General features: G+C 40.3%; 1 protein-coding gene across 2 annotated transcripts; it reads right to left on the reverse strand.

Moving 5' to 3' along the window:
* Positions 1-820: 820 nt before the first annotated feature.
* LOC147026669 (LIM homeobox transcription factor 1-alpha-like) lies at positions 821-27103 on the reverse strand. Of its 2 annotated transcripts, XM_085882356.1 has the most exons (4): positions 26999-27103; positions 22436-22539; positions 20352-20472; positions 7812-7934 (listed from the first exon to the last, which is right to left on the reverse strand). In XM_085882356.1, the coding sequence occupies exons 1-4, from the start codon at positions 27032-27034 to the stop codon at positions 7869-7871; spliced, it is 327 nt and encodes a 108-aa protein (XP_085738482.1). In that variant the 5' UTR covers positions 27035-27103; the 3' UTR covers positions 7812-7868. The 2 variants fall into 2 exon arrangements, with proteins under 2 accessions (XP_085738483.1, XP_085738482.1); XM_085882357.1 differs by lacking the exons at positions 20352-20472; positions 22436-22539; positions 26999-27103 and adding an exon at positions 12795-12964 and having other exon boundaries at positions 821-7934.
* Between the last annotated feature and the right edge of the window lie 426 nt (positions 27104-27529).

Genomic DNA, 27529 nt, shown 5'->3' on the forward strand with positions numbered 1-27529 from the left:
GGTGTTATATCACTGTTCATGATATATCACTGTTCTTGGTGTATAATCACCGTGCATGTTATTACATCACCGTTCATGTTGTTATATCACCGTTCATAGTGTTATATCATCGTTCATGGTATTATATCACTGTTCATGGTATTATATCACCATTCATGGTATTATATCACCGTTCATGGTATTATATCACTGTTCATGGTATTATTTGACTGTTCATGGTATTATATCACTGTTCATGGTATTATATCACTGTTCATGGTATTATATCACCGTTCATGGTATTATATCACCGTTCATGGTATTATATCACTGTTCATGGTATTATATCACTGTTCATGGTATTATATCACTGTTCATGGTATTATATCACTGTTCATGGTATTATATCACCGTTCATGGTATTATATCACCGTTCATGGTATTATATCACCGTTCATGGTATTATATCACCATTCATGGTATTATATCACCGTTCATGGTATTATATCACTGTTCATGGTATATCACTGTTCATGGTATTATATCACCATTCATTGCATTATTTGACTGTTCATGGTATTATATCACCGTTCATGGTATTATATCACTGTTCATGGTATTTATTCACTGTTCATGGTATTATATCACCGTTCATGGTATTATATCACTGTTCATGGTATTTATTCACCGTTCATGGTATTATATCACTGTTCATGGTATTATATCACTGTTCATGGTATTTATTCACTGTTCATGGTATTATATCACCGTTCATGGTATTATATCACTGTTCATGGTATTTATTCACCGTTCATGGTATTATATCACTGTTCATGGTATTAATTCACTGTTCATGGTATTATATCACCGTTCATGGTATTATATCACTGTTCATGGTATTTATTCACCGTTCATGGTATTATATCACTGTTCATGGTATTTATTCACTGTTCATGGTATTATATCACTGCTCATGGTGTTTAATCCCTTCTCAAAGTGTAATACCATGGTTCTTGTATCATGGTTCATGGTATTTTATCACATTTCAATAACCTGTGCATTATATCACAGTTCATGTTTGCACCACAGTACACTGTGGTGATTGTGAGAGTCAATGAGTTGCAGTGTCGATGTTTAATCGACAAGAATTCAGATTTTGAATAATTTCTTTTTTTAACTCTTCAAATAATGTATATTCAAACTTGAACAATCATGAAGAATAAAAGTTTGATTACAGTTGTACGGAATGTAGAACTTTTGGGTAAGGAGGTCTCGTGGAGTCGGAAGCACGTGCTCTATATGGTATGTGCAGCGTTGCTATGGTGATATGAATAAACCCCATGGTATATTCGCAAAGCTTCTAGGGCTCCATTAGGATCTTGCAGTCAAGACTAAACAATCCATCGTAAGAACAGTTACTTACTGTATAATACTGTAGTATTCAAATGCATTGTTTGTTAAATGAAGGACACAAGAATCGAAGGAAATTTTTTACCTTGGGTATGAAATTACACGGTGTTCATTTCATAACCCATATCAGTGACTGCGTGGTTATTCTACTTTGTAAAATGATATATCGTGTGTCGAAAAGTCGAAATAACCTGTGTACCATCTATGAACACCAATCAGAAAATAACTACAACAACCAACCACACAATGACTTCACTTGTCGGTGTGTGTGTGTGTGTGTGTGTGTGTGTGTGTGTGTGTGTGTGTGTGTGTGTGTGTGTGTGTGTGTGTGTGTGTGTGTGTGTGTGTGTGTGTGTGTGTGTGTGTGTGTGTGTCCTCTTCTCCATCTCCCTCCCATCGCCTCTCCCTCCTCTCTCTGCGTCCAGGTGGTGGTGTCATGGTGATGGCAGTAAACTGATATACTAGGGGTTGTGGGTTCAAATCCAACCGAAGACAGCAACATTCAAGATTTGGATCCAAACCTTCTGGAAACTCAGCTATAGTCTCTGGACAATTAGAATGTTATTAAGAGATTGAGGGAGAAAAAACCCCGCAGCTCGATGATAACGACCTTCACGGAATAGATAATCTGCTTGCTCGACCTGGTGTGGTCTACATGGGACATGCATGACATATGCCTGCAATAGGATTTCTTTAACATCCTCAGGGAGACGTAGGATGACCAGGCAAATATGGCATATTAAAAGGCAGAACACCAACCCTTCCACAAAATAAAATTAACAACATATTGCCCCCCACAATATAATGATCACATTCCCTATGTGAGCATCGCGACCACTCTCGCCAATGTCGCGACCCCTCCCGTGAGCGCTGCTATCCCTCCTGCAAGCGTCACTCTCCATACCTGCGAACATCGCTCCCCCCCCACACAAACTTCACATCCTAAACACCACGTGTGTGTGTGTGTGTGTGTGTGTGTGTGTGTGTGTGTGTGTGTGTGTGTGTGTGTGTGTGTGTGTGTGTGTGTGTGTGTGTGTGTGTGTGTGTGTGTGTGTGTGTGTGTGTGTGTGTGTGTGTGTGTGTGTATAAGAAAGGGATGTTTTGTCTGCTCGGGTACATTATGTGTCCTTTCATCGTTGTACTCCACCCGTTATTTTTCCTCCTTTTATTTTCTTGCTCTGTTCCCACATTTAGCCTCAACAAACCACCTCTGTGTAATTAATGTTACACCTGTCGATGCTTCGAAGCATCGATATACTGGGTGCCTTTTGAGGGTTCCCTGCTTTTTCAATGCCAGATACGAGTTTAAAAACTCTTCACTTTTTATTTATAAATTTATGTAAGTTTCCATACAAACAAACATGTAAAGTATACATTATATAATATGCTTGCTCTCTCTGTTAAAGTCTTGTGTACAGCTGAAGAGTACTTTACCAAACTGGCTCGGTCTAAATTTGCTCAAATACAACCTACAGTCGTCGTGGTACTGCACGTGATGAGTACTGACATGCACACAAATAATTTTCCAAAATTCACAGAATCCCATATCGGTGACCTCGTAAAATACGGGACTTTCGAAATGATGTAATCTGTGCCAGAATTCTGGGTGCACATGCACAGAACCCCTTCTCAGCAATGTTGATTGAGGCATGTTACGAATATCATGCTTGCGAGATAAGAATTGTTCCCTGAAAAGACTCACAAAGCTTCGAAAAGAAGCCAAAAATACTTGGAAAAGTACCTGAGAGAAAGGGGTATACCTCTGCACAATGAAAGAGTTGGAGAACATTGTCAGCTCACCCAAGAAGCTGAGATCTTGCAGCTGCTCATATTGCAAAAACTCCCGACATTGTAGGCCAGTGAAAGACCCGGACTGTGTATGGGTGCATTCTACCCAAACCCCAGACAGATATCTACCAGCGAATGGACTTTGAACCTTGTGCGAGTACCTCATGTGAACATGGCAGGCTTTGTGATATATTTCATGGACATCCGCAATTGGAAAGATGACGCCATGCATCATTAATAACAAAGTAATGGTTACCAACACGTCAACAAAGCTGTGTTTGCGACGTGAAAATACACAAAACCTGTGCCAGCTATTATTTACGTGGGAGCTGGATGTATCAAGCAGACTTCCCTGAGGGATATACCATATCTGATTTGGGTGCTTCTTAACAGAGATGGGGAGGTCATATCTGGAGATTGTGAATGCCAGTGTAAGCTTAAAATCAACATTTAAAATTATTATACTTACTATTAATCATGGTTAACAACCTCTCTCATTTAAAGGCTGAACATTATGTTAAAAAAGACTATTTGACTTAGAAGTCGCGGTAGCAATGGCAGGTTAAAAATGTGCCAATTCGTAGAAGGGAGTCACTAAAAACGCACACACAGCTCAGCTGCGAAAGGTCTCATTAGCATTCATATGCCATTTTGCAAGTCCCATATTGCATAGTTCTTTTAAAACTAACTCACATCAGGTTGTCACATTTGGGGACACTACGAGTAGTTTGGCTTCTCATGCGCATGTAGTTCTTTTTAATTCTATGATGAAAACCTTTTCACAAACCTACATGAGATAGACCAAGCACGTTTCAGAAAAGTACAGGCATGTCAAAATGTTTTTACATGACGTGCAATCCGTTTCCTCTTGTAAGAGCGATTCTGTAACCAATTTAACTTTGTCAGAGACTCTCCTGTCACTCACTAACAAATCACACAGAGAACATTCAGAAGCCACCGAGGTACAATGTTACAGTTACACCGCAACACTAGGTAAATCACACCTGTACACCACAAGAAAGCACCTTGGATTTTGTGTACATCTAGGTTACTTTTTCAACTAGTGGGACAAGGTGCAGTATATTTCTATTACAGAGACTGGTAATGGTAAATTCACAGAAACATTGAGTGATATGGAGGAGATAACCATAACATGTTTGGGTCATGATGGTGTTGGTGATGTCTGTGCCTACCCACTGTCCTCATCCCCACTCCTCTACGACTCCCACCTCTCGCCCCCAGTGACTTTAAATTGATAAACTTACATTGAATTAATGTCGTATAGAGGTAGTGCAGGCCTGATGGGTCAAATGGCCTTCTTCCGGATCCAAGTTCCTTGTGGTGAATCTTTCATGTTACAAAGATTTATCTAAATTTGTACCAGTTATACATGACTCTCCTTGTTACTTCTGCCACCTAAGGTGGCCGGCGGTTAAGTTTTCACATCCTGTCCGTCTGTTTGTGTGCCTGTCTATGAACAGGATATCTCAAAAAGATGTGATTTGATTTTGAAGATCTGAATCTGGATATAAAAATTTTAAAAGTGATTCTTCACCATTGAGTGATCAGGCTAAAAACTATATATAGCACGATATCTCAAAAAGTTATGGAGAGATTCAGACGAAACTTGGTGGGTGAATTGGTTAGGTGACAACAACAAGCCAATGAGATTTTCGTTTAGCTCAGCAGATCCAGCCCATCAGTGGGATACAAAACGTAAACTGTTCAACCTAGGCAGAGGTATGAGCTGTACCGAGTGCCGTTCTAGTTTATAAACTCACTTCCTCATGCCCACAAAACATAAATGTGAATGACTGGTTATTCTGTGGTTAATCTCACAAATGAAATCAGACATTTATGCCATTGAAAGCTAAGACAGGGCCACAGTCCAATACCTTGCAATGCACACAATGTCATGGTTCTGACAATTGGAAATGTAGAAACACAAGGTGTTGCTGCAGTTGAGGATCGGATGATGTTTACAAAACCGTGAGGATCACGTGGTTACAATCTTACTGAGTGAGAATTTAGTGTTACGTGCTCCAGGAGGAATTGTCACCAGGGTACAAGACACAAGAGACAAGAGACAAGAGACAAAAACGTTCAGACAATCCCAAACCATTAAATGAACTCCAGTTAAAATTCAGTTACAATGCCTCCAGGTAGATAGTGGGTTGCTGTGCTTCTCTCAGACATCACAGCGATGTTTGCTTAACCAAAGGACTCCTCGTCATGACACTCGTACAGCCCATCATCTCCAGGCCCTCCAGCTCCAGCGTCTCCTCACAGCCCCTGCAGTCCTAAGCCCTCCCTACTGGCCCTTCAATGTGTGCGTCCTCTTTCATTTGTTGGATAATACATTCTTTTTGTTCATTTAATAATGGAGAAAAGAGAAGGTTTGGAGGTACTTCTTAGGTAGCAGCCAGTCTGTCCAAGGTGATGATCTCTCAAAGTAGGTGAGGAGTCACCCAAACAACCGAAACTTATGAAAATGATCACCTGGATCTTCCCAATCCCAACATCATGAGCTATGCGCTCAGAGGGGAACAACAAACAGGCATGAGTCCAGCATTTATCATCACATGGAATATCTTTACAAATTCATCTATTACGAAGGATGATCAAAGAATAGAAAATAAAAATCCATTTGTTGCCCCTCTGCTTTTAAAGAGAGAAACCAATTAATTCTGTGCAAGTTCTTCCTTTGGAGAGACTTCAACTTCAATGACGGGACCACTAAACGTGGGCAGATGACAACTGCAAAGGACATGATTACCTATATGACTTTGTCGTTTGAACCTTTGAAAAGGCGAGACAATTTGGTTAACTCTCAAACATGAAAGAAGTTTCACTTTTGAAAGATTTTTATTGTGTATTAAAAAAAAATTGTTTAAGTGTCTTCTGCACATTGGGTCGTTCATTAAATATTCGAAAATAATTCATTCCTTTTTTATTATTTCTCTTTTTTCCTTGTTATTTTAGGTATTTTTGTGAATAAAGTCAAGGCTCATGGAAAAGCTAAAACACAGAATGGATAAGGATGCAACAGACCAAAAGGAACAGCAGAAAGAGAGGAGGGAAACACCAATAGCAGAGCTGAAGGACAAAATAGACAGACTGACAAACAAGGGATGTTGGTAAGAATGAGGGGTTGGTGAGGATGTAAGGGATGGATGATTTGGATACAGACTAAGCAAACTCTCAGGAAGGGAAGACTGGAAATTTGGAAGGAGGGGCACTTGCGTGGAAAGGGTGCAGTGGGGGGGGGGGGAGGATGGACGAGGGTAGAAAAGATAATGGTTTTGAATTGGGGACGATCTGAGATGGTGGTGAACAGCTGCCATGAACACCCAGAGGGAAGAATGAGATTGAGGAAAATGTGAAAGTTGCTTCCACAGGCAGGAAAACAAAAAGAGGAACAAATGAGTGGGGGTGGGCAGTGATTCTGGATTTTGGGAGTTTCTCCAGAAGGGAGTTGCTGGTGGACTGTGTGCACCCTACAGAAACATGGGAGTGGGGTGGGGGAGGGGGGAAGAACAAAAGGTGCAAGAATAGAAAGGAGGCGGTAGAAGACAGAGAGACCACTGACCTGTTTGTGATGGCAAAATGATAGGCCCATAGACTCAGCTTTGTCATAGGAGATTCCAATAATCTTGAAGGCCTTGATTTTCATGGCATAAAGCTGAGTGACGTGTGAAGCAAGGGCGCGAGCCCAGAGGGGACAGGATTACTCCTTAAAGCTGTGGGTGAAGGCCTTGTATGTGGATAAGAGTTCAGGTGTGCCATGGAAGGACTTTGCATGACGTAGGATGCCCAGTCGGCGGCTGGCTTTGGAAGCCAACTTTGAAATGTGGTTTGCCTAAGAAAGTTCATGACTGATAGTGAGACCCAAGAGTTTGAGCGGGTGAACTTCTTCAAGAGCATGGTTAAGAAAGTAGATGAGATGGTTTGCCAGACACTCCTTTTGGAGAGAGAGAGTGATAGTGTGAGATTTGTCAGGATTGAAAGACACATTCCAAGTGTTTGACGAGCTTGTGATTTTATCAAGATCTGAAGACAGGAGAGAGGTAAGTGACTGCCTGCCAATCTGAATGATGATGGATGCCATGGCAGAGGATGGAGTCATCAGTAAATAAATAAAGAGGATTTTACAGAGCATGAGAGATATATCCTTTATTTCTCTTCCACTGAACTCTTACAACAAAGACATCTCTGATATTAAATAATGGTGGAGCTTGTATTTATACCGCACAAGCCACCCAATCAGTAGACACATACTCCTACTAGAGCGGTAAATGAGTCAACAGGCTTATAGTAAAGTCAGAATGAACAGAAACAACAATGGTGTATTTACATCGTGCGATTTTCACTGCAAGTAAGGAATTACAGTCAACGTGAAATAGACTGCTAATGTGTGACAGAATTGTATAACGATAAATATTCATTGTACTGGCTATTATGATTATTACACAAAGCATTTATCATGTTTATATCGTCACATATAATAATATGAAACAGTGCAATCAATCCCCCGAACACCCTCATCAGGGTATGAGTCTCACCCACAAGGTCAACTCACTTCTCATAGTCACGGCGACAGTAGAGGCGACGTTCACGTGCGAAGCAAGAACGTGACAGCGGCTCTCGGCATGCCGTGCACCGCACGCAGCGCTCATGCCACGACGAACCGTTCACGCGCAACAGGAACTTCTCTCCAATGGGCCTTGTGCATCCTGCGCACGTCTCGTGCATTGAACCTGCATGTATGAGCACGCAGGCACCTCTGCAATTCAAGCACTTATGTTCAATAAAAATTATTTATTGCAACCCTGTTAGAGCTCTATACAGTTATCTTTACACATCTACTACTCAATACATACATACAAACCAAGTCTTCTATGAACTAGCTGGACAGACCTGACATTTGAATGACGGTTGAAGAATTTGTAATTTGTTTAGTATGTCAGAAATAAGTCATCTGCTGTTTGCAAAGGACAAAATTGGATCTGAAACCAAATAATGTTAACAGATGGGACACCCAATTTAACGTCTTTGCAAGGAATGGCGCACACATTGATGCCCTGCATGCAAAATCTAAAAATAGGACGAAATAATTCCTCTGAAAAGAGCACAAATACAATAATGAATCCGAAAAGAGCACAAATAAAAGAATTAACCTGAAAAGAGCACTAATAAAATAGGAAATTCTGAAAGAGCACAAATAAAATAATGAATTTTGTACTTTGTCTATAAAGAGGAAAAAAGAAAATTTAAACAGGAAAACAGTGTGCGAAACACAAGCACACCATTCAAAAGAGAATTATTTTGAGAAAAAAAATCATAAAAGGGAGCAAATAAAATAATGAACATAAAAGATGAATATAATAATAATGAACGAAATAGTAAATAATATAAGGAACAAAAAAGAGAATGGAATAGTAAATCAAGATATAATTTATAAAATAATAAACCATAAAAGAGAACAACAGAAATAACAAACATAAAAAGAAAGAATGACAGTCTATCAGAAAAGAGAATGACCACAATAATGGATCATAAAAGGAACTAAACAAGATAATAATCCATAAAACAGAATGAATAATATATTGTATCAGAGAAGAGAACAAATAATATCGATCATAAAAGAGAATTAATAAATTAATAACCCCCAAAAAAAGAACACAAGTAAAAAAATTAACCAAAATGAGCACAAATATAATCGTTGATCCTCAAAGGGAACAAATACAATTGATCATAAAGAGAGAAGGAATTAAATATGCAATCCTAAAAGAGCAAATTAAGTTTTAAAAAAATCAGAAAGAGAACTGATGAGATGGTAAGTCATAAAAGAGATTAAGAATATAATAAACCATGAAAAAGAACGACTAAATAATGGATCATAAAATAGAGCGAACAACTTAATAAACCATAAATGAGAACGAATAACATATTGGATTACAAAAGAGAACGAATAATATAATAAATCATAAAAGAGAAAAAAACAAAATAATAAAACATAATAATTGATCATAAAAGGGAATTGGTAAAATGAATCATAAAATGAGGTCTTATGTAATAAATCATCAAATAATGAATAATATAAAAATAATAAAGAGAACGAATAATATAGTAAATCTAAAAAGAATGAATAAAATTAACATAAAAGAGAACAAACAAAGTAATTACTCATGAAAAGAGAACGAACAGAATGGTAGATCATAAAAGAGAACAACTACAATAAAATATCATAAAATAAAATGCGTAAAATAATGAATTATAAAAGAGAACAAATAATATAATGAACAGATAATAAAAGAGAATGACTAAAATAATAAATATCGTAACTACATAAATCAAGAAATAAATCACTGTATGAACTAATCGATGAACCTTTAATCCCACGACATACATTTGAATGTACGCGCACCACATAATGCTTTTGAAGTGCAAACATTGGTGTACTAACTATATGCATGATATATGCGTGAGATGGATGAACTTTACGCATGACCGTAAGCACGGGATCTACGAACCGTACGCATGGGATGTACCAAGTGTACACACAGGGTTTATTCACTGTATGCATGAGATACACGCAAGATGTATGAACCATACACACGGAGTAAGCACACAGTGGACTACCTGCGAGCACGAATCGTATGCATGGGATGTATGATGTGTACGCATAGGGTGCACTGTACTCACTGCATGGACGAAGTATGCGTGGAATGTATGAGCTTTACACACAGAGCATACACACAATATACTAACCGTAAGTTTGGGGTACACTCAGTAGTACTGTATATCTGACAATACCCCACTCAGTATTAGAGAAGCTCAGGGAGTCATTCTTGTGTCCGCACAATATTGTCCGCACAATCATTACAAAATTACAATAAAATTGATTTTTATTCTTCATGAGGGAGTAAATTCGCGCAGATCTCTGCCTATCAATATAATCCACATCTGCTCTCCGACTAATAAAATCCACATCTATCAATGTAATCCACATCTCTCTGCCTTTCAAGAGAATCCACATCTATTTTTCAATATAATCCAGATCTTTCTGTCTTTCAATATAATCCATGTATATATATATATATATATATATATATATATATATATATATATATATATATATATATATATATATATATATATATATATATATATATATATATATATATATATATCCACATCTCTCTGTCTTTCAATATAATCCGCATCTCTCTATCAACATAATCTACATCTCTCGATCAACATAATCCACATCTCTCGATCAACATAATCCACATCTCTCTATCAACATAATCCACATCTCTCTATCAACATAATCCACATCTCTCTATCAACATAATCCACATCTCTCTATCAACATAATCCACATCTCTCTATCAACATAATCCACATCTCTCTATCAACATAATCCACATCTCTCCATCAACATAATCCACATCTCTCCACAAACATAATCCACATCTCTCCATCAACATAATCCACATCTCTCTATCAATATAATCCACATCTCTCTATCAATATAATCCACATCTCTCCATCAACATAATCCACTTCTCTCTATCAATATAATCCACATCCCTCTATCAATATAATCCACATCTCTCTATCAATATAATCCACATCCCTCTATCAATATAATCCACATCTCTCTATCAATATAATCCACATCTCTCTATCAATATAATCCACATCTCTCTATCAACATACTCCACATCTCTCTATCAACATACTCCACATCTCTCTATCAACATACTCCACATTTCTCTATCAACATACTCCACATCTCTCTCAACATAATCCACATCTCTCTATCACCATACTCCACATCTCTCTATCAATATAATCCACATCTCTGTCAACATAATCCACATCTCTCTGTCAACATAATCCACATCTCTCTATCAACATAATCCACATCTCTCTGTCAACATAATCCACATCTCTCTGTCAACATAATCCACATCTCTCTGTCAACATAATCCACATCTCTCTGTCAACATAATCCACATCTCTCTGTCAACATAATCCACATCTCTCTGTCAACATAATCCACATCTCTCTAGCAATATAATCCACATATCTGGCTTTCAAGATAATCCAAATCTCTGCCAATTAATAAAATTCATATATCTATCAATATAATCCACATATCTGCCGATCAATATAATTCATATATCTGCATATCAATATAATCCACATCTATCAACAGAATACACATCTCTCTATCAATATAATCCCCATCTCACGAGAAAAATAATCCACATATCTCTATCAATATAATATAATATTCTCTCTCTATCTCTCTATCTCTCTCACCTCTTTGCCCATTAATAAAATCAACATTTCTGCCAATCAATAAAATCCACATATCTGCTGAGATCCCAATCTCTATCACGATAATCCACATCTCTATCAATTTTATCAACATCCTTGCCAATCAATATAATCCACATATCTGCCTACCATGATCACTATCAATATAATTCAGATCCCTCCATCACTATTATCCACATCTCTATCATGATAATCCCCACATCTCTATCACTATGATCCCCATATCTTGATCACAAGAATCCCCATCTCTATCAATATAATCCCCATAATCTCTATCACTATAATCCCCATATCTCTATCACTATAATCCCCATATCTATTAATATAATCCACATTTCTCTACCTTTCATTATAATCCACATCTCTCTGTTTACCTATAAATAGAATCCAGATTTCTTTGCCAATCAATATTAACCACATCTCTGTAAACCTATCAATATAATACAGATTTCTCTGCCTATCAATATTAATCACATCTCTGTAAACCTATCAATATTATCCAGATATCTCTGCAAACCTATCAATATAATCCACCTGTATTTGCCTACTTATCAAATATAATCCACAGATCTGCCAATCAATAAAATCCAGATATCTGCCAATCAATATAACCCACATTCATTTATCAATATAATCCCCATGTTTCTGCAAACCTATCAATATAGTGCACACCTCTCTGCCTATCAACATAATCCACATCTCTCCAGCAATATAATCCAAGTTACGATGTATTTTCGCAGCCGCCGATCGAGTCTGTTGCGCATATTAATAATAATCAAGCGACTGCACCCGTGTGTGTGTGTGTGTGTGTGTGTGTGTGTGTGTGTGTGTGTGTGTGTGTGTGTGTGTGTGTGTGTGTGTGTGTGTGTGTGTGTGTGTGTGTGTGTGTGTGTGTGTGTGCGTGTGTGTGTGTGTGTTCGTCAGCATAGTGTATGCATTAGACACTCGTTTCGTGTAGTATTTATGTCCTGGTCCTGGTCACGGGGTCATTATGTGTTACCAGCAGAGTGCCGGGGGGGGGGGGATTTCATTGTTAACTCCACGGTATCGGAAGTTGAACTCAGACCAATATTCGCAAACGCCAGACACGCAGACAATGTGGAACTGCAGCAGAGCTTGCGAGCGCCAAACATGTATAAAGCATGAGCACACCGTGCGAACTCACGGAGTGGAGCCTACAAAGCAGCAATCACACGGTGCAAGTACACAGCACGTATGCAAAGATGTGCAGTAACAACAAAGTGTGCGTGCTGGGACACACTCACCCGCTGGAGCGTTGAATGTTGTCCCGTTCGCCAAGACGTCCAGTATCATAGTCCCACTGGGCATAGCCCGGAGTCCGGGCCGAAGCTGCAACTTGTGTCCCGAGTCCTGTCAGCGCGCTCTGATCGCCTGATCGCAGACCCCTCGGTTTCTCATAGCCTCCCTCCATATCCCCCGCCTCCTCCCACGTACCTCCTTGCCCCCGCCTCGACTATAACTCCCCCCTCCTCTCTTCCTCCTCCTCGTCGTCCTCGTACACCCTTAAACCCCCCCTCTGCGTGATAACGCCCCGTGAAGGTCTCCCCAGTCGCGACTCGTTTTTGTAGCCCCGGGGCTCACAGGGATAGGCGGTCGAAGCAGCGCGTGTTGACGAACGCACGGATCATCGCAGACCTCATGGGTTTGTACCCGTGTACAGTCGGCGCACACACGTGCCTGTGCCAACATCCGTACCCTGCCTCTCTGCAGCCTTTGGCCGCCGCGTTCAAAGCACCCAAGCCTCGTGTTTGTGGTTCCGATGGAGCGGCCAAACCGCACCCCGAGTTTGTCCCGCACCGGGCTGGAAACGCCACGGCACTCCGAGTCCCGGGCCCGGGAGCGTCGGTTCTGTTGGCGACGGTCGTGCAAGTCGTCGCTGCGGCTCTGGTTGAAAAAAAAGACCACGTGATAACCTAAAAACTGAAACCTTCAAATTCCGTGAATCGCACGTACATGCAATTCCGCGCACACGTACACACAACCGGAACACAGTACGGCAGTGCAAGCGCACAGCACGTACAAAGTAGCGGTTTGCACATTGGGAATGCACAGGTAAAGCGCGCAATCATGTTCAAGATCTCTCGTTGCACTCCTTGATGACGACGATCACTCTTCATACCGATGGCAGTGACGACGTTGATGACGTTATTGTGACACATTCAAGTTCAGCGCACGAATTGCTCTCTCGAGCGTGTGTTACCGACACAAACTCTCATGGGGATGGAACAGACACGACGGAAACATTCGATCATCGCCAATTGCTTGTCCTGCTCTCGTGGTGGTGCAACTCACAGGTTGGGGCAGGTATGCGCGTTTGGTCAAGGCTCATGGAGACTAGACAATGGGGATGCACGTTTGGTCGAGGCTCATGGAGAGCGGAAAGGGGGGGAGTTTGATGTTTGGTTGAGGCTCTTGGAGGGTGGAGAGGGGGAATGCATATTTGGTCGAGGCTCATGGAGAGCGGAGAGGGAGGTTGCGCGTTCGGTCGAGCGTCATGGCAATCAGAACGATCGCTGCTTGCAATACACGCGGGACGAAGAAACTGGTCCGCAGTTTACATGCTCCGTACACATGAAACCACACACAGTATGACGCAGTCATCCGGGAGGACTCGGTCGATCGGAACGAAGAGGAGAAGGAAGTTGTGCGAGTAATACCAGGGGGCAGGGACCCCGTGTAACTCGTGCCGAATGAGCGGCTCGTTGGCGACTTCTCACATCAAGACACTGGGATCGTGACACACGCACCTCCTGGGGACCAAAGATGGTGATTCAGGGATCAGATCAACCTTTGCTTTGATAACATTTATCTTTTCCGAATTATTTCTCCTTCCTTGATCAAAAATATGAAGAAATGAAGATGTAAATCAAAAGAGGATCGTTTGGACGTCGCTCTTCAACCGGCGATCCATTTGGTGCAAGAGGGACGTGAGCTCAGAAAGAGCACAACGTCCAATAAATACTAAATTGCTTCTGTCACGGTCAAAAAAAAACTTCATTAACTCATTCATTTATTCATTTAAATCAGTCGACCTTAGTCCACTGCACTACAAAGGCTTCCCTCAACTCACGAGTATTGGGAAACTCACCAAGCTTGATGGCACGTGCGGGACAGATCGATAATCATGGATTTACATCACTCCAATCAAACACACACGAACGATCATTAGAAATTTCGTCTTTCTGACGGACCCACACCTTTGGTACATTTTAACGAGAAAAGAGAGACAGAGACAGAGACAGAGACAGAGACAGAGACAGAGACAGAGACAGAGACAGAGACAGAGACAGAGACAGAGACAGAGACAGAGACAGAGACAGAGACAGAGACAGAGACAGAGACAGAGACAGAGACAGAGACAGAGACAGAGAGAGAGAGAGAGAGAGAGAGAGAGAGAGAGAGAGAGAGAGAGAGAGAGAGAGAGAGAGAGAGAGAGAGAGAGAGAGAGAGAGAGAGAGAGAGAGAGAGAGAGAGAGAGAGAGAGAGAGAGAGAGAGAGAGAGAGAGAGAGAGAGAGAGAGAGAGAGACACAGACAGAGTATTTAATGTATGGATGAAGTACTGTAATGAAATGTTGAACCATTCCCAGTGATCAGGACAAGTAAGGGGGTTTACAAGAAGACGCAGTCGAGCATTTTTTAAAATCCGTTAAAATGATCGTTCTTGCACGTATTTGAATAACAGCTCAGTTCGTGCTGGGTAAAGCAAAATGGATGTGCACGTATAATTAATGGAGGTAGGCTGCGTGTGTCATGTCGCAGGTAAGGAAGGCATGTATCCGTGCAGGTAATGTATTGTTACCTCCGCCACTGAAGCTGGTTGGTGGTTATGTTTTCACCGACCTCTCTGTTTGTCTGTTTGTTTGTTTGTTACTTGCGAAAATTGAACACTTTAAAAGTGTATTGGTTGCTCTTGTGTGTTACCCTCGCTGAAGGAGAGGGTATTACATTTGGGTCTGTTTGTTTGTCTGTCTGTCTGTTTGTTTGTCTGCACAGAACTTGTGTTTTTCTCCGCAACCGCTTGTCGGATTGAGACAAATTTTCACCATTGGAACGGCTACCCATGTACAATGTTTTATAGATAATGATGACGTCATAGGTCACGTCGTGTCGCAGCCATGTTGGAAAAATAGAAAAACTTTGGACCTCTATCTCTGAAACCACACCAAAGAAAAATTTAAACTTGACACATGGCAAGTACTCGTCATGGGGAATAAGTGTGATTTTTTATGACGTCATAATTGCAGGCGTAGAACGCTGCAACTGATCAGTATGAAAAATTTTGAGGGTCATCGAGTGATAAAATGGCTCACAGAAAAAAAAAAAAATTATGACGTCATCTGTCACGAGATTCGGCAGCCATATTGTTTAAAAACAAAAAAAAAAACTTTCAAAAATCTTCTCTGACATGGCTGAACAGATCGAAGCGAAACTTCACACATATGACCGCCTATCCATAAGGAACAAAAGGTTCACACATATGACATCATGGGTCACATGGTTTGGCAGCCATATTGGATTGAAGAAAATATTAAATAATGTTTTCTCTGAAACTGCTTAATCAATTGAAGTAAAACTTCACAATTATGATCTAGTCGTGATGTGGAATAAATGTTTTAAATTTGAACTTGATTGGATGCATGATCTGGCAGCAAGAATTTTTTTTTTTTTTTTGATATGGGTTCCTTTTTTGGGGGGGGGGGATTTTTTTTGACTAAGGCTCACTTGGCTGTGCCTGGATGGGATTGAGGGTAGAGGAGTAACAACTGAAACGTGAATCCTATCCTGGTTCCTCCTGATGATGTCATCTTTGTTTTTTGCTTGTTTGGATTCCTTCTGATTACTCCAATGCAGGACTGTACCTATTTGGTCTTCCATTTGATTTCAATTGAATTTATTTGAATCCCATTCTAAATTATATTGAATAATAATAAATGCCATGGATCAGGGTCAAGTGTCCAATCAAAGCAGGGTTGCATCAATGTGGAACGTCTTGGTACCCGGTCATCGCTGTCAGCTGTTATAAAGTGGCAGTTCTAGTTTTGTCTCTTATTAATTACGGAACACACCAGTACACAAACACCACACAAAATACAAGACACGAAACAAGTCATGGTGAGGGTCTGCAATCTCTGATTTCTCTTTTTCTTGTTCTGTCTGTTTGGATGTCAATCGCCTGCAGGTCACAATAGAAACTGATCTTCATGAAACTTAACCACATGGTAGAGTTAGTCATAAGCAAGAAGCTATGGTTTTTGAGGTCAAAAGGTGAACGTAGATCACAGGTCAACAACTTTCTCAAATTTCTCAAATCCTCAATTTTCAGCCCATTGACTCTAAATTTGAGCAGGATATGCATATCAGATCACTGAATTCAACCACCAATTGTTTTTGAGGTCAACTTAGGCCAAACGTCAACAACTTAGGTGAGATTTCTAAAATCCTCAATTTTCATATGATTGATTTGAAATTTGAAGAGGATTTGCATATTTGGTCATTGAATTCAACCACCAATGAGTTTTTAAGGTCAAATTTGTTTTAGGGATTTCGCAAGTCTCGTGCTGTGCATGACATCTTTCTTGTTAACTGCCGGAATCCTTCGGATTTCGGCAATTATGTTGGTCGGTTGTGTGTGTCATTCTGTGTGTCTGTCTGTCTGTTTGTAAATTGCCGGAATCCTTTGGATTTCGGCAATTATGTCAGTTGGTTGTGTGTGTCATTCTGTGTGTCTGTCTGTTTGTGGGTTTGTTTACCCTGTTGCAGCCACACCGTTTCAGCGATCATTACCAAACTAGGTACAGACGTCAGTCATGGTCCAACTAAGACACTTGTCGTTTTTGGCAAATCTAGGTCAAAGGTCAAGGTCAAGGTCACCGCAATTCTTATTTTCGCAATAATGTCCGCTAAAATGGTCATATCGACTTCTAGTGGGGCAACTTAGCATAACAATCGTGCATTTTGTGAGGAAAGCACCAAATTTGGCACACTAGTAGCCTAACATATTATGAACACAATTGGATATTGGGCCATCTCAAATTCAGCCGCTGATGGCTGTGGCAGCCATTTTTCACTGCCATCAAAAATTTTGAGATGGCCCAATATCCAAATCTGTTCATAAAATGATAGGCTACTAGTGTGCCAAATTTGGTGCTTTCCTCACAAAATGCACAATTGTTATGCTATATTTAGCTAAGTTGCCCCACTATTCAAACCAAATCCAAAATGTGCATCTTCCAATACTGCATCCAACCATATGTCTCATTGGGGTGTCAGACCAACACCCTTCTTAGCGGTTGGGGGTCGAATGTCAGGGGCGTCGGGTCAAAAATTTCAAATTGCGATAAAAACGCCATTTCAAGTTCGATTGACTTCCAAGTTATGATCATGACTAAACTAAGTGCTATAACTCATTAAACAGCAGCACTATCGACTTATAAGAACCAAATTGATTTCCAGGTTTTTGTTTTTTCAGAGATCATGGAGATATGAAAAAGTTATTCCGGCAATTCCTTTTCAACGAGCAATTTCATTTGTTTGTTTGTTTGTTTGTGAACAGGATATCACAAAAAGTTGAGGACGGAATCAGACGAAATTTGGTGGAGAGCTTAGGTTTGTGATAAGAACTAATTGATTAGATTTTGGTGAAAATCCGGATTGGGATCCGGATCCGAGAATTTAAAAAGAAATTCTTCACCATTGAGTGATGGGGCTAAAACGATACATAGCACAATATCTCAAAAATTGTGGACGGATTCGGGCAAAACTTGATGGGCAGGTTGGGTGTAAACCAATAAATAATTGATTCAATTTTAGTGAAGATCCGAATCGGGATCCGGATCGGAGAATTTTAAAAGTAATTTTTTACCATTGAGTGATGGGGCTATAACGGCATGTAGCATCATATCTGAGAAAGTTATGGATGGATTCGGACGAAACTTGGTGGATGAGTTGGTTAGGTGACAAGAACAAGCCGATTAAATTTTAGTTCAGGTCCGAATCTGGAACCAGACGATCAGTGGGATACAAAACATAAACTAATCATCCTGGTGGAGGTATATGCTCTACCAAGTGCCCTTCTAGTGATGTAATGGAATGTGTGCAGTGTTCGGAATGTATAATACCTTTAGCTCTCAATTACGGAAAGTGCGTGCTTTATTGAAATATGCTGGAGGTAGAAAGTTTGAATCATGACTTTGCATTACTGGATTCACTGATTGCATGGACACACCTGAGGCTGTCGACCTACAGTTTGGAGAGGTTCTGGGCCAAGAGGGTCGAAACCTCCACAAAGAACGGAACCCAGCTGATCGGTGGGAAAATTGATCACTTGCTTTCAAGTGAATCAGTTTCTTAGTATAGGTATACAAATATAACTGTTACTCTTAAATAAAGGATTTTAATTGTTGCGTCTCAAACGGGTAGAAAGTGATCAATGCGTATACCTGTACATACATACCTCCGGTCTCTCGGGCAACCACAAATCGTGAAATCGTTTACATTTGGTTGATATTCCCATATTCATGGTTGATATTCCGCGGTATGCTGGAGTGACTGGAGTTGATATTCCCATATTCATGGTTCAAGGTTTATATTCCCACGAGTTCCTGCAACTCTCCACGCATTGGTTGTTTGTTTTTTTTTATTATTTTTATTTTTATTGATAGACAGACCGGTGAAGCTATAATGTGTTTACAGGTGTTACCAAACAGCAAGTAGGATTTTACAATCGTAGATACACCTCCGCAACTGACCGGTGTTTGCATCGAGATCTGTTTTTCGGCTCACAACCACTTTTAATCAGTGGTTCCACATTACAGGTGCAGTACCTTATATACATACAATGTGTACAAAACGACCTCCATCATGGAGCTTCACCTGGATATGTAAGATTGAGCCATGTTACAAGAACGGACAACAATTTCAGGTGGAACAAGAAATTATGGGTAATCTACCAAACAAGGGAATCGATGATGGATATTGAGGATTTATGTGCTTCGAGACATTCATACTATATTCTTCCGATCTCCTCATACCTGGTGTCCTTGAATCCACCGGAATGTTAAATTAATTCAATTAATAAAATGCGGACACCTCACACTGTTCAAGAAAGAATAATATTTACGAAGGAATAATAATGAAGCATGGTGTCAAATCGAAAGCATCGCATTTCAAAATGATCAAACTTGTACAAGCGTCATCAGCTTTACCTGAAGAACACCTGTAACTGTATTATAATATTCTCGAATACGCCACGTAACGTGAAAACGTGCGCTTTGTATGCCAGCCTAAGAGCACAAGACAAACCTGAAAGCCACATGTACAGAGAAAACCCCACGGCCGGTACAGGATAGTGGAGGAAGTATGGGTTTGGGGGAGGTGGAGGTGAGGGGGGGGGAAACGATCCCTCGCACAGCTCCCGCCATTGACAATCCCCAGAATCTTTAATCTGATGCTCGTTCATCACACTCCTTTATTCACCCCCAGTCCTCTCAAGATTTATCTCACACAGCAGGTGCAAAGCGTCAAGGCGACCCAGATGGGTCTGAATTCTGAGCGATCTTACACCTGAAAATTAACTTTGGGCAGGTAGCCATGCAATCACTCCAGCGTACCGCGGAATGCATCGTTAACCGGAGCGGAAATTTTACAATCATGCACGGCACCGAAACACAATGTGATATCCTTTTCGAAAGGCTTCATGGGATCTTAGACCTCAATGAGGGAAAGCGAGCAGCCAGCTAAATGTCTGCTCGAAAGATACAGCTCGCTTCATGATACAAACTACAAAAAACAAAAAAAATACCTGCCTGAAGGATCTCCAGAACAATCGTCTGGAATCGAATCCACACGACCTGACTCTTGAAATGAAGTGCGGACCAAAGCTGCGAGTCCAGGCCTCGGACAAGCGTTTCTTTGTTTCCTTGCTGGGTAGATATGTATGTGAGAATGAGAAGGCATACGTTATCTCAATGTATATGTGCTAACTGTACACATGTATCTAAATGTATATGTGCTAACTGTACATGTGTATCTAAATGTAAATTTGCTGACTGTACACGTGTATCTAAATGCATATGTGCTAACTGTACAAGTGTATCCAAATGTATATGTGCTAACTGTACACGTGTATCTAGATGTATATGTGCTAACTGTACTGTATATGTGCTAACTGTACACATGTATCTAAATGTATATGTGCTAACTGTACATGTGTATCTAAATGTAAATTTGCTGACTGTACACGTGTATCTAAATGCATATGTGCTAACTGTACAAGTGTATCCAAATGTATATGTGCTAACTGTACACGTGTATCTAGATGTATATGTGCTAACTGTACTGTATATGTGCTAACTGTACACATGTATCTAAATGTATATGTGCTAACTGTACATGTGTATCTAAATGTAAATTTGCTGACTGTACACATGTATCTAAATGTATATGTGCTAACTGTACATGTGTATCTAAATGTAAATTTGCTGACTGTACACGTGTATCTAAATGCATATGTGCTAACTGTACAAGTGTATCCAAATGTATATGTGCTAACTGTACACGTGTATCTAGATGTATATGTGCTAACTGTACTGTATATGTGCTAACTGTACACATGTATCTAAATGTATATGTGCTAACTGTACATGTGTATCTAAATGTAAATTTGCTGACTGTACACATGTATCTAAATGTATATGTGCTAACTGTACATGTGTATCTAAATGTAAATTTGCTGACTGTACACGTGTATCTAAATGCATATGTGCTAACTGTACAAGTGTATCCAAATGTATATGTGCTAACTGTACACGTGTATCTAGATGTATATGTGCTAACTGTACTGTATATGTGCTAACTGTACACATGTATCTAAATGTATATGTGCTAACTGTACATGTGTATCTAAATGTAAATTTGCTGACTGTACACGTGTATCTAAATGCATATGTGCTAACTGTACAAGTGTATCCAAATGTATATGTGCTAACTGTACACGTGTATCTAGATGTATATGTGCTAACTGTACATGTGTATCTAAATGTAAATTTGCTGACTGTACACGTGTATCTAAATGCATATGTGCTAACTGTACAAGTGTATCCAAATGTATATGTGCTAACTGTACACGTGTATCTAAATGTATATGTGCTAACTGTACTGCATATGTGCTAACTGTACACGTGTATCTAAATGCACATGTGTTAACTGTACTGTATATGTGCTAACTCTACACATGTATCTAAATGTACATGTGTTAACTGTACTGGATATGTGCTAACTGTACACATGTATCTAAATGTACATGTGTTAACTGTACTGGATATGTGCTAACTGTACATGTGTATCTAAATGTACATGTGTTAACTGTACTGTATATGTGCTAACTCTACACGTGTATCTAAATGTACATGTGTTAACTGTACTGGATATGTGCTAACTGTACACATGTATCTAAATGTATATGTGCTAACTGTACACGTGTGTATATGTGCTAACTGTACACATGTATCTAAATGTACATGTGCTAATATGTCGATGGAAAAGGATTGACCAGTCAGACCCCACGAGTAAGACAACCTGTAAGCTTACATTACTTCTGGATCATACAGTATATACGTTACAGGTTTACATGAAACAGCTGGAATTCTCCTTTAACTTTCAGCGTCTTTTTATTTTGTCTTTACCGTTGTAGAATAATTCAAACTAAAGGTCCCTTTTTGTAAAAGCCAGCCATAAATGCTCCGTTTGTATATAGGTTTGACCACCGGTGTTATTTTTTATTGTGACGGTAAAGATAGAGTCGAATATTATTTCAAAAAGGAAGGTTCGCTGTATGCCCAATGAATACATCTACCACCATTGATATGAGCAGTGAAATTCAAATACCTTTCAAAAGAGTTGGTCATTGCATTCCGGTGACCTGATGAACTTCCTGTCTTAGCTTCAAGGTAGCAGCTTCGTGTGGAAAATAGATCAGGTAGTGAGGTACCCTGAGCAGTCACAATGCCACCAAGTGGATCATTAAGGTGAACAGAGACAATGATATCAGGTACAGTATTAATCAATAAGTAAAATATAACATTGGCAATCGATCGCCACTTGTTCGGTGAACTTCCATCTCTTTGTGAGGAATTTTCCCTTATCTTCTGGATTGAAGAAGAGGTTGTGTGAGTGGTGGGGTTGCTGTGATCTCCATAAATTCTGCTCTTTCTTTACTTAATATTTGGATTTGATATTCCGATTTCCGTGCAGATTGAAGTTACATCGATAGGACAAGTTTAACCCCTTGTTCTGTTAACCTTTTCATATTACTGCTTCATTTCAGCAGGGACATACATGATCGCTGACCTCGAATCTTCCTTTCTCTTGGCTTATTGTTGGTGTTATGAATTATTGTTGGTGTTATGAATTACCCTTTATCTGCTCTTCTTGTGTCCTTTCCTGTCCTTGTATTATTGTTTATATATTGTTGGACCTGTTGCTTGCTTTTATCTCATTATAATGGGTTGGGGGAGGGGGAGATGTTTTCCTTTTGAAAGAGTGTCAGAGCCAATAATGTGATCTCTTCCAATGGCATCGGGAAACTCGCTCACCTCCGGAGAGAATGTGAAACTGCCTGGAAACGACATCGAGAAAAGGATTAACAACCGGGCCGAGTTTGGCTTTCACAGAACCATTCCTTCCTTCAAGATTGGGGGAGATGTTTTGGACTCTCCTGGCATTTTACTTTTAACTTTTCACATCGCAGTGGATCGAGGAAGCCTATAGGACAATCTCCGGTGCCAGCACATTTTTGTGGAACCAACTTCCCCAGTTTGTTCCGTCCCATTCTTCCCTCCTGGACTTAGACAGCTGTTCAACACTACCGCAGGTCATCCCAATCCATACACATGATCTCGTCTACCCCAAATGACCCCATTCCCAAGAACTCCCCTTTTCCAGGTTATTCTGACCCCCCCCCCAACACATTTTCGTTTGTTCCTTTTCTGTTTCATCCCCGCCATCCCCTTCCTCTTATTGCTGTGTTTCATTCAGCTTGTGTGCAGCTTCTTCGCCCCTATATGTCCTTCTCCCTCTCCCCTTGATCTCACTGGTACTTATACTCTGCTGTTGATGTTTACCCCTTTCCATTTTGTTCCCTTCCATTCTGCTCTAGCTCTTCCACGAGCCTCAATCATGTATACGGAAAGGGAAAGAAAACCCAAAGGCAATTTGCTTGAGCATTTATGATGCTTTAAAGGAATTATGCATCAATAGCTATACATTGGACACAAATACGTAAATTAAACAAACTTGCCTTATTTCTACATACATCATAGGCCCCTGATAGAGAGATCCCCAAAAGTACATACACCTTGCTCCATTTGGATTGTCTGCTTTGAATCCTGCAGCCAAAGAGTCGTGTCTATAGCATGCAAGCAAGTCCAGCAACTGAAGGCTTTAACAATCACACAGTTGTTTGTCGAGCCTTGTTTTGAATCTGAGGTTGTGTGAAACGTGGTGTGTCCTGTAATCTGACCAGGAAAGCGATGTAAAGCGAATCTTTCCTTGTTTAAGGGATGATTGCTCCCCTGATGGTTCAACAACACAGGTCTAAATACCACATGCAGTGCACTCGTACAAGCTTCTTCCAAAAAGACTTGAACCGAGTCAGACAGACTTAAGGTGTGTGCAACAGGAGGCTTTTGTATATTTTCTTCTCTTTCAGAGGCAGTGAGCATATGGAATTCAAGGTGGCTGCTCAAGGAGATACTTGGTGAAGTTGAGATATCTTTACAATGAAAGCTACATCCAGTGACGCAAGAGGAATGACTTTCTTACAAGAGGGTTGACCAGTTTCTTGTTTCTTCTTTCCAGAGCCAGTTTCTTGTGACGAAAAAGTTTTAATAAAAGGATCCATTTAATATGTCAATGATCAATCTTCATAAGATTTATGATTGTATGACGTTGTGGTCTTCTGCATAATATAGTACACTCTAAAACAAACAAACAATGAAAATAATCAAATAGAACAAGCATACACCTGCATGTTTCCACTCGTCATGAGCATACGGCGCTGTGGGGTGCCAAAGAATAACCCAATCTGAGAACATTTTGAACGTTGATTGTATTTGTACGGTTACCATCATTATAGTAAAATAGAGTGCTTGTAGTTGCACAAGTGTCTCACAGGATCCATCTGAGTCACCTTATTCTCCCTGCAGTGTCGAGTTCTGTTTTATCCCCAACCCGAATTTAAACCTACAGAGTTCACAGGACACGTCACCCCATGCAGTCTTGACAAAAAGGACATGAGAAGGGCTTTTTTTAAACTGTTCTGTTGCGTTTAGCACTAAACAAGCAGTGTTACACTCTGCCATATTTGTCTGAATGCTGAATCACACAGCTACTCTGCCCTCAGGGCATGAGACAGCATAAATATTTTTGTCCGAGTACTGCTAAACGGAAGGGTTTTTGAAAGTGACAACAAGGTGATTTGTGTTCCACAGCGTTCAAGTATATAGTTCAATTTAAATAAAATATGGGTTTTAAAGGCTGGAGAAAGTATATTAAAAAAACTTTTTTGGAAGTTTTTACGAAGTTTCCGGGGAAAAAAAGGGTATAAGCACTGTCTTTTACACCACCTTATTTAACAGGTTAAACTAATTCTTCGTGCCTGTTATTTGTGCCCTTTAAGACGTCCCTAAAAACAGTTAGTTTCCTGTTTGGAATGATTTTCAATTATATTTGAATGCCAGGCAGGCAGACAGAGTGAAAATATTATCTAACTCCTCTCTGCACATGCGTGATTAGGATGATATTCCATACATTTTGCCAATTTCAGAGCCAAAGCACTGCTCAACTGCTGGTTCGTGGTCCGATTCTTGTTCTACAATATTCAAAATACAGTACAAAATTCAATTCATATGAAACTAGAACGGGCACTCATAGAGCACATACCTTCGCCGTCACTACTTTTTTTGTTCTTGGTATGAGTGTGGGGAACTGGTTTCATATGAATGGTCTTATGACACAAACCACATATCTATAATGTCATGACCCCCCCCCCCGACTTTTGGGGGCTACGGACTAAACAACAATCAACTCACGTCGTTTTGGCGAATCTTCACTCGCAAGCTCGGTGAATACAACGTTTCAACAAGAGAAGGTAATCTCGTTTTCAAGGTCGTGACCCCCCTGACCTTTGACCCCTAACCGGTAACAAGAGTATGGGCGTCATTGTGTCATATTGCATATCACAAGATGAGGCGTTGAATTCTGAACATTTTGGCTTAGTTGCATGCAAATTGAATAAAAATTGACCGTGTTATCGTAAAAAGACGATTTTGACCTTTTCGTGACCTTGACCTTGACCTTTGACCCGAACGATCCCAAAATCTAATCGAATGCTTCCTGGCTAATAACCAATCATCCCACCAAATTTCATGCAATTCGGTTTAATACTTTTTGAGTTATACGAATCACAAGATTACAAATAAATAAATAAATAAATAAATAAATAAATAAATAAATACACGCCGAACAAAACATAACCTTTTGCAGAATGCGAAAGTAATAATTCCTCAATCACAGAATGACGTATATAGACAGACAGACAGACAGACAGACAGACAGACAGACAGAGTGAAGCAATTGCTTAACCCCACTTCAATCAGGAAGTACTTTTCTCCTCCAAAGGTGATGTTAACATAAGAAACCATGCAAGATCTTTCACATGATCACCAATTACCTCAACGAGTGCATGCCCGTAGATGCGTGGCCGTACGTGCAAACCCTCCCCCCCCGCCAAAAAACTCAAACCGCGTGCCAGAAACAACAACCACACAAGCTGTTCCTTCGCTTTCACATGCCCGTACGTGCGTGGCTGTACGTGCTAAAAAAAAAATTATATATATATATATATATATATATATATATATATATATATATATATATATATATATATATATATACTTTAAAACCGCTTGCCAGAAACAACCACACAGGCCGTTCCTTCGCTCTCGCATGGCCGTACGTGCGTGGCCGTACGTGCGTGTCCGTACGTGCATGGCCGTACGTGCGTGCCCATATGTGCGTGGCTGTACATACAAAAAAAAATATAAAAAAAAACTTTCAAACCACGTGCCAGAAACAACAACCACACAGGCCGTTCCTTCGCTCTCGTGTACCCATACGTGCGTGGCCGTACATGCAAAAAAAACCAAAAAAACTTTCAAACAACTACACAGGCCATTCCTTCACTCATAAACGACGACTGGATTGGGGCATTGTGTTTATCTATAAATGCGGATAAGACATCGAGAAATTATTAGAATACAGTAAGTCATCACTATCCAAAAGTAGTGCGTGCCCGTACGGAATGTTCACATCATTCAACGAATTATCGCTTGTATTGAAGTAACAACTGCTGTGATACTTACACACAGAGTTAATTAAAAACAGGTTCACCTCACTGTCTTTGCTTGCCATGACATTCGCTGCCATTTACCAATGGCACTCCTACCCCACGGTAACTAAGGCACCGATCGATCCCCATCGTAACCAGCACGGCACGTGACGTCATCGTCGGCCGGCCGTGCACCGGCCTCCGCAGTCACGCCCACGCAACAACGTGTCCTGTGATTGGTAACTAAATGGCGCATTGGCCACGCCTACGCAGCACGTGTCCTGTCATTGGTTGGTAAATAAATGGCCATAACTTGGGAATCACTTGTCCGATTAATATCAAATCTTGAAAAGGCACAAACTCAGGTCCCCAGCAATATATCTGGCAAGTTTCAATTAGATCGGACCAGTGGTTGTCAGGAAACAGTGGGCACAGACACACAGACACACAGACACACAGACACACAGACACACAGACACACAGACACACACAGACACACACAGACACACACAGACACACACACACACACACACACACACACACACACACACACACACACACACACACACACACACACACACACACACACACAC

This window comes from Eptatretus burgeri, chromosome 5 (assembly GCF_056783735.1).
Source record: "Eptatretus burgeri isolate ZD-2024b chromosome 5, Ebu_testis_v1, whole genome shotgun sequence".
Classification (NCBI taxonomy): domain Eukaryota; kingdom Metazoa; phylum Chordata; class Myxini; order Myxiniformes; family Myxinidae; genus Eptatretus; species Eptatretus burgeri.

What these genes read in the sequence shown, in the direction of transcription:
- LOC147026669 (XM_085882356.1), bottom strand. Translation starts at nt 27,034, where the DNA reads ATGGCAGCGAATGTCATGGCAAGCAAAGACAGTGAG. An exon ending in TGGCAAGCAAAGACAGTGAG is followed by an intron (nt 22,540 to 26,998) that starts GTGAACCTGTTT and finishes GTGACTGCTCAG; the next exon opens with GGTACCTCACTACCTGATCT. An exon ending in ATGACCAACTCTTTTGAAAG is followed by an intron (nt 20,473 to 22,435) that starts GTATTTGAATTT and finishes ATATCTACCCAG; the next exon opens with CAAGGAAACAAAGAAACGCT.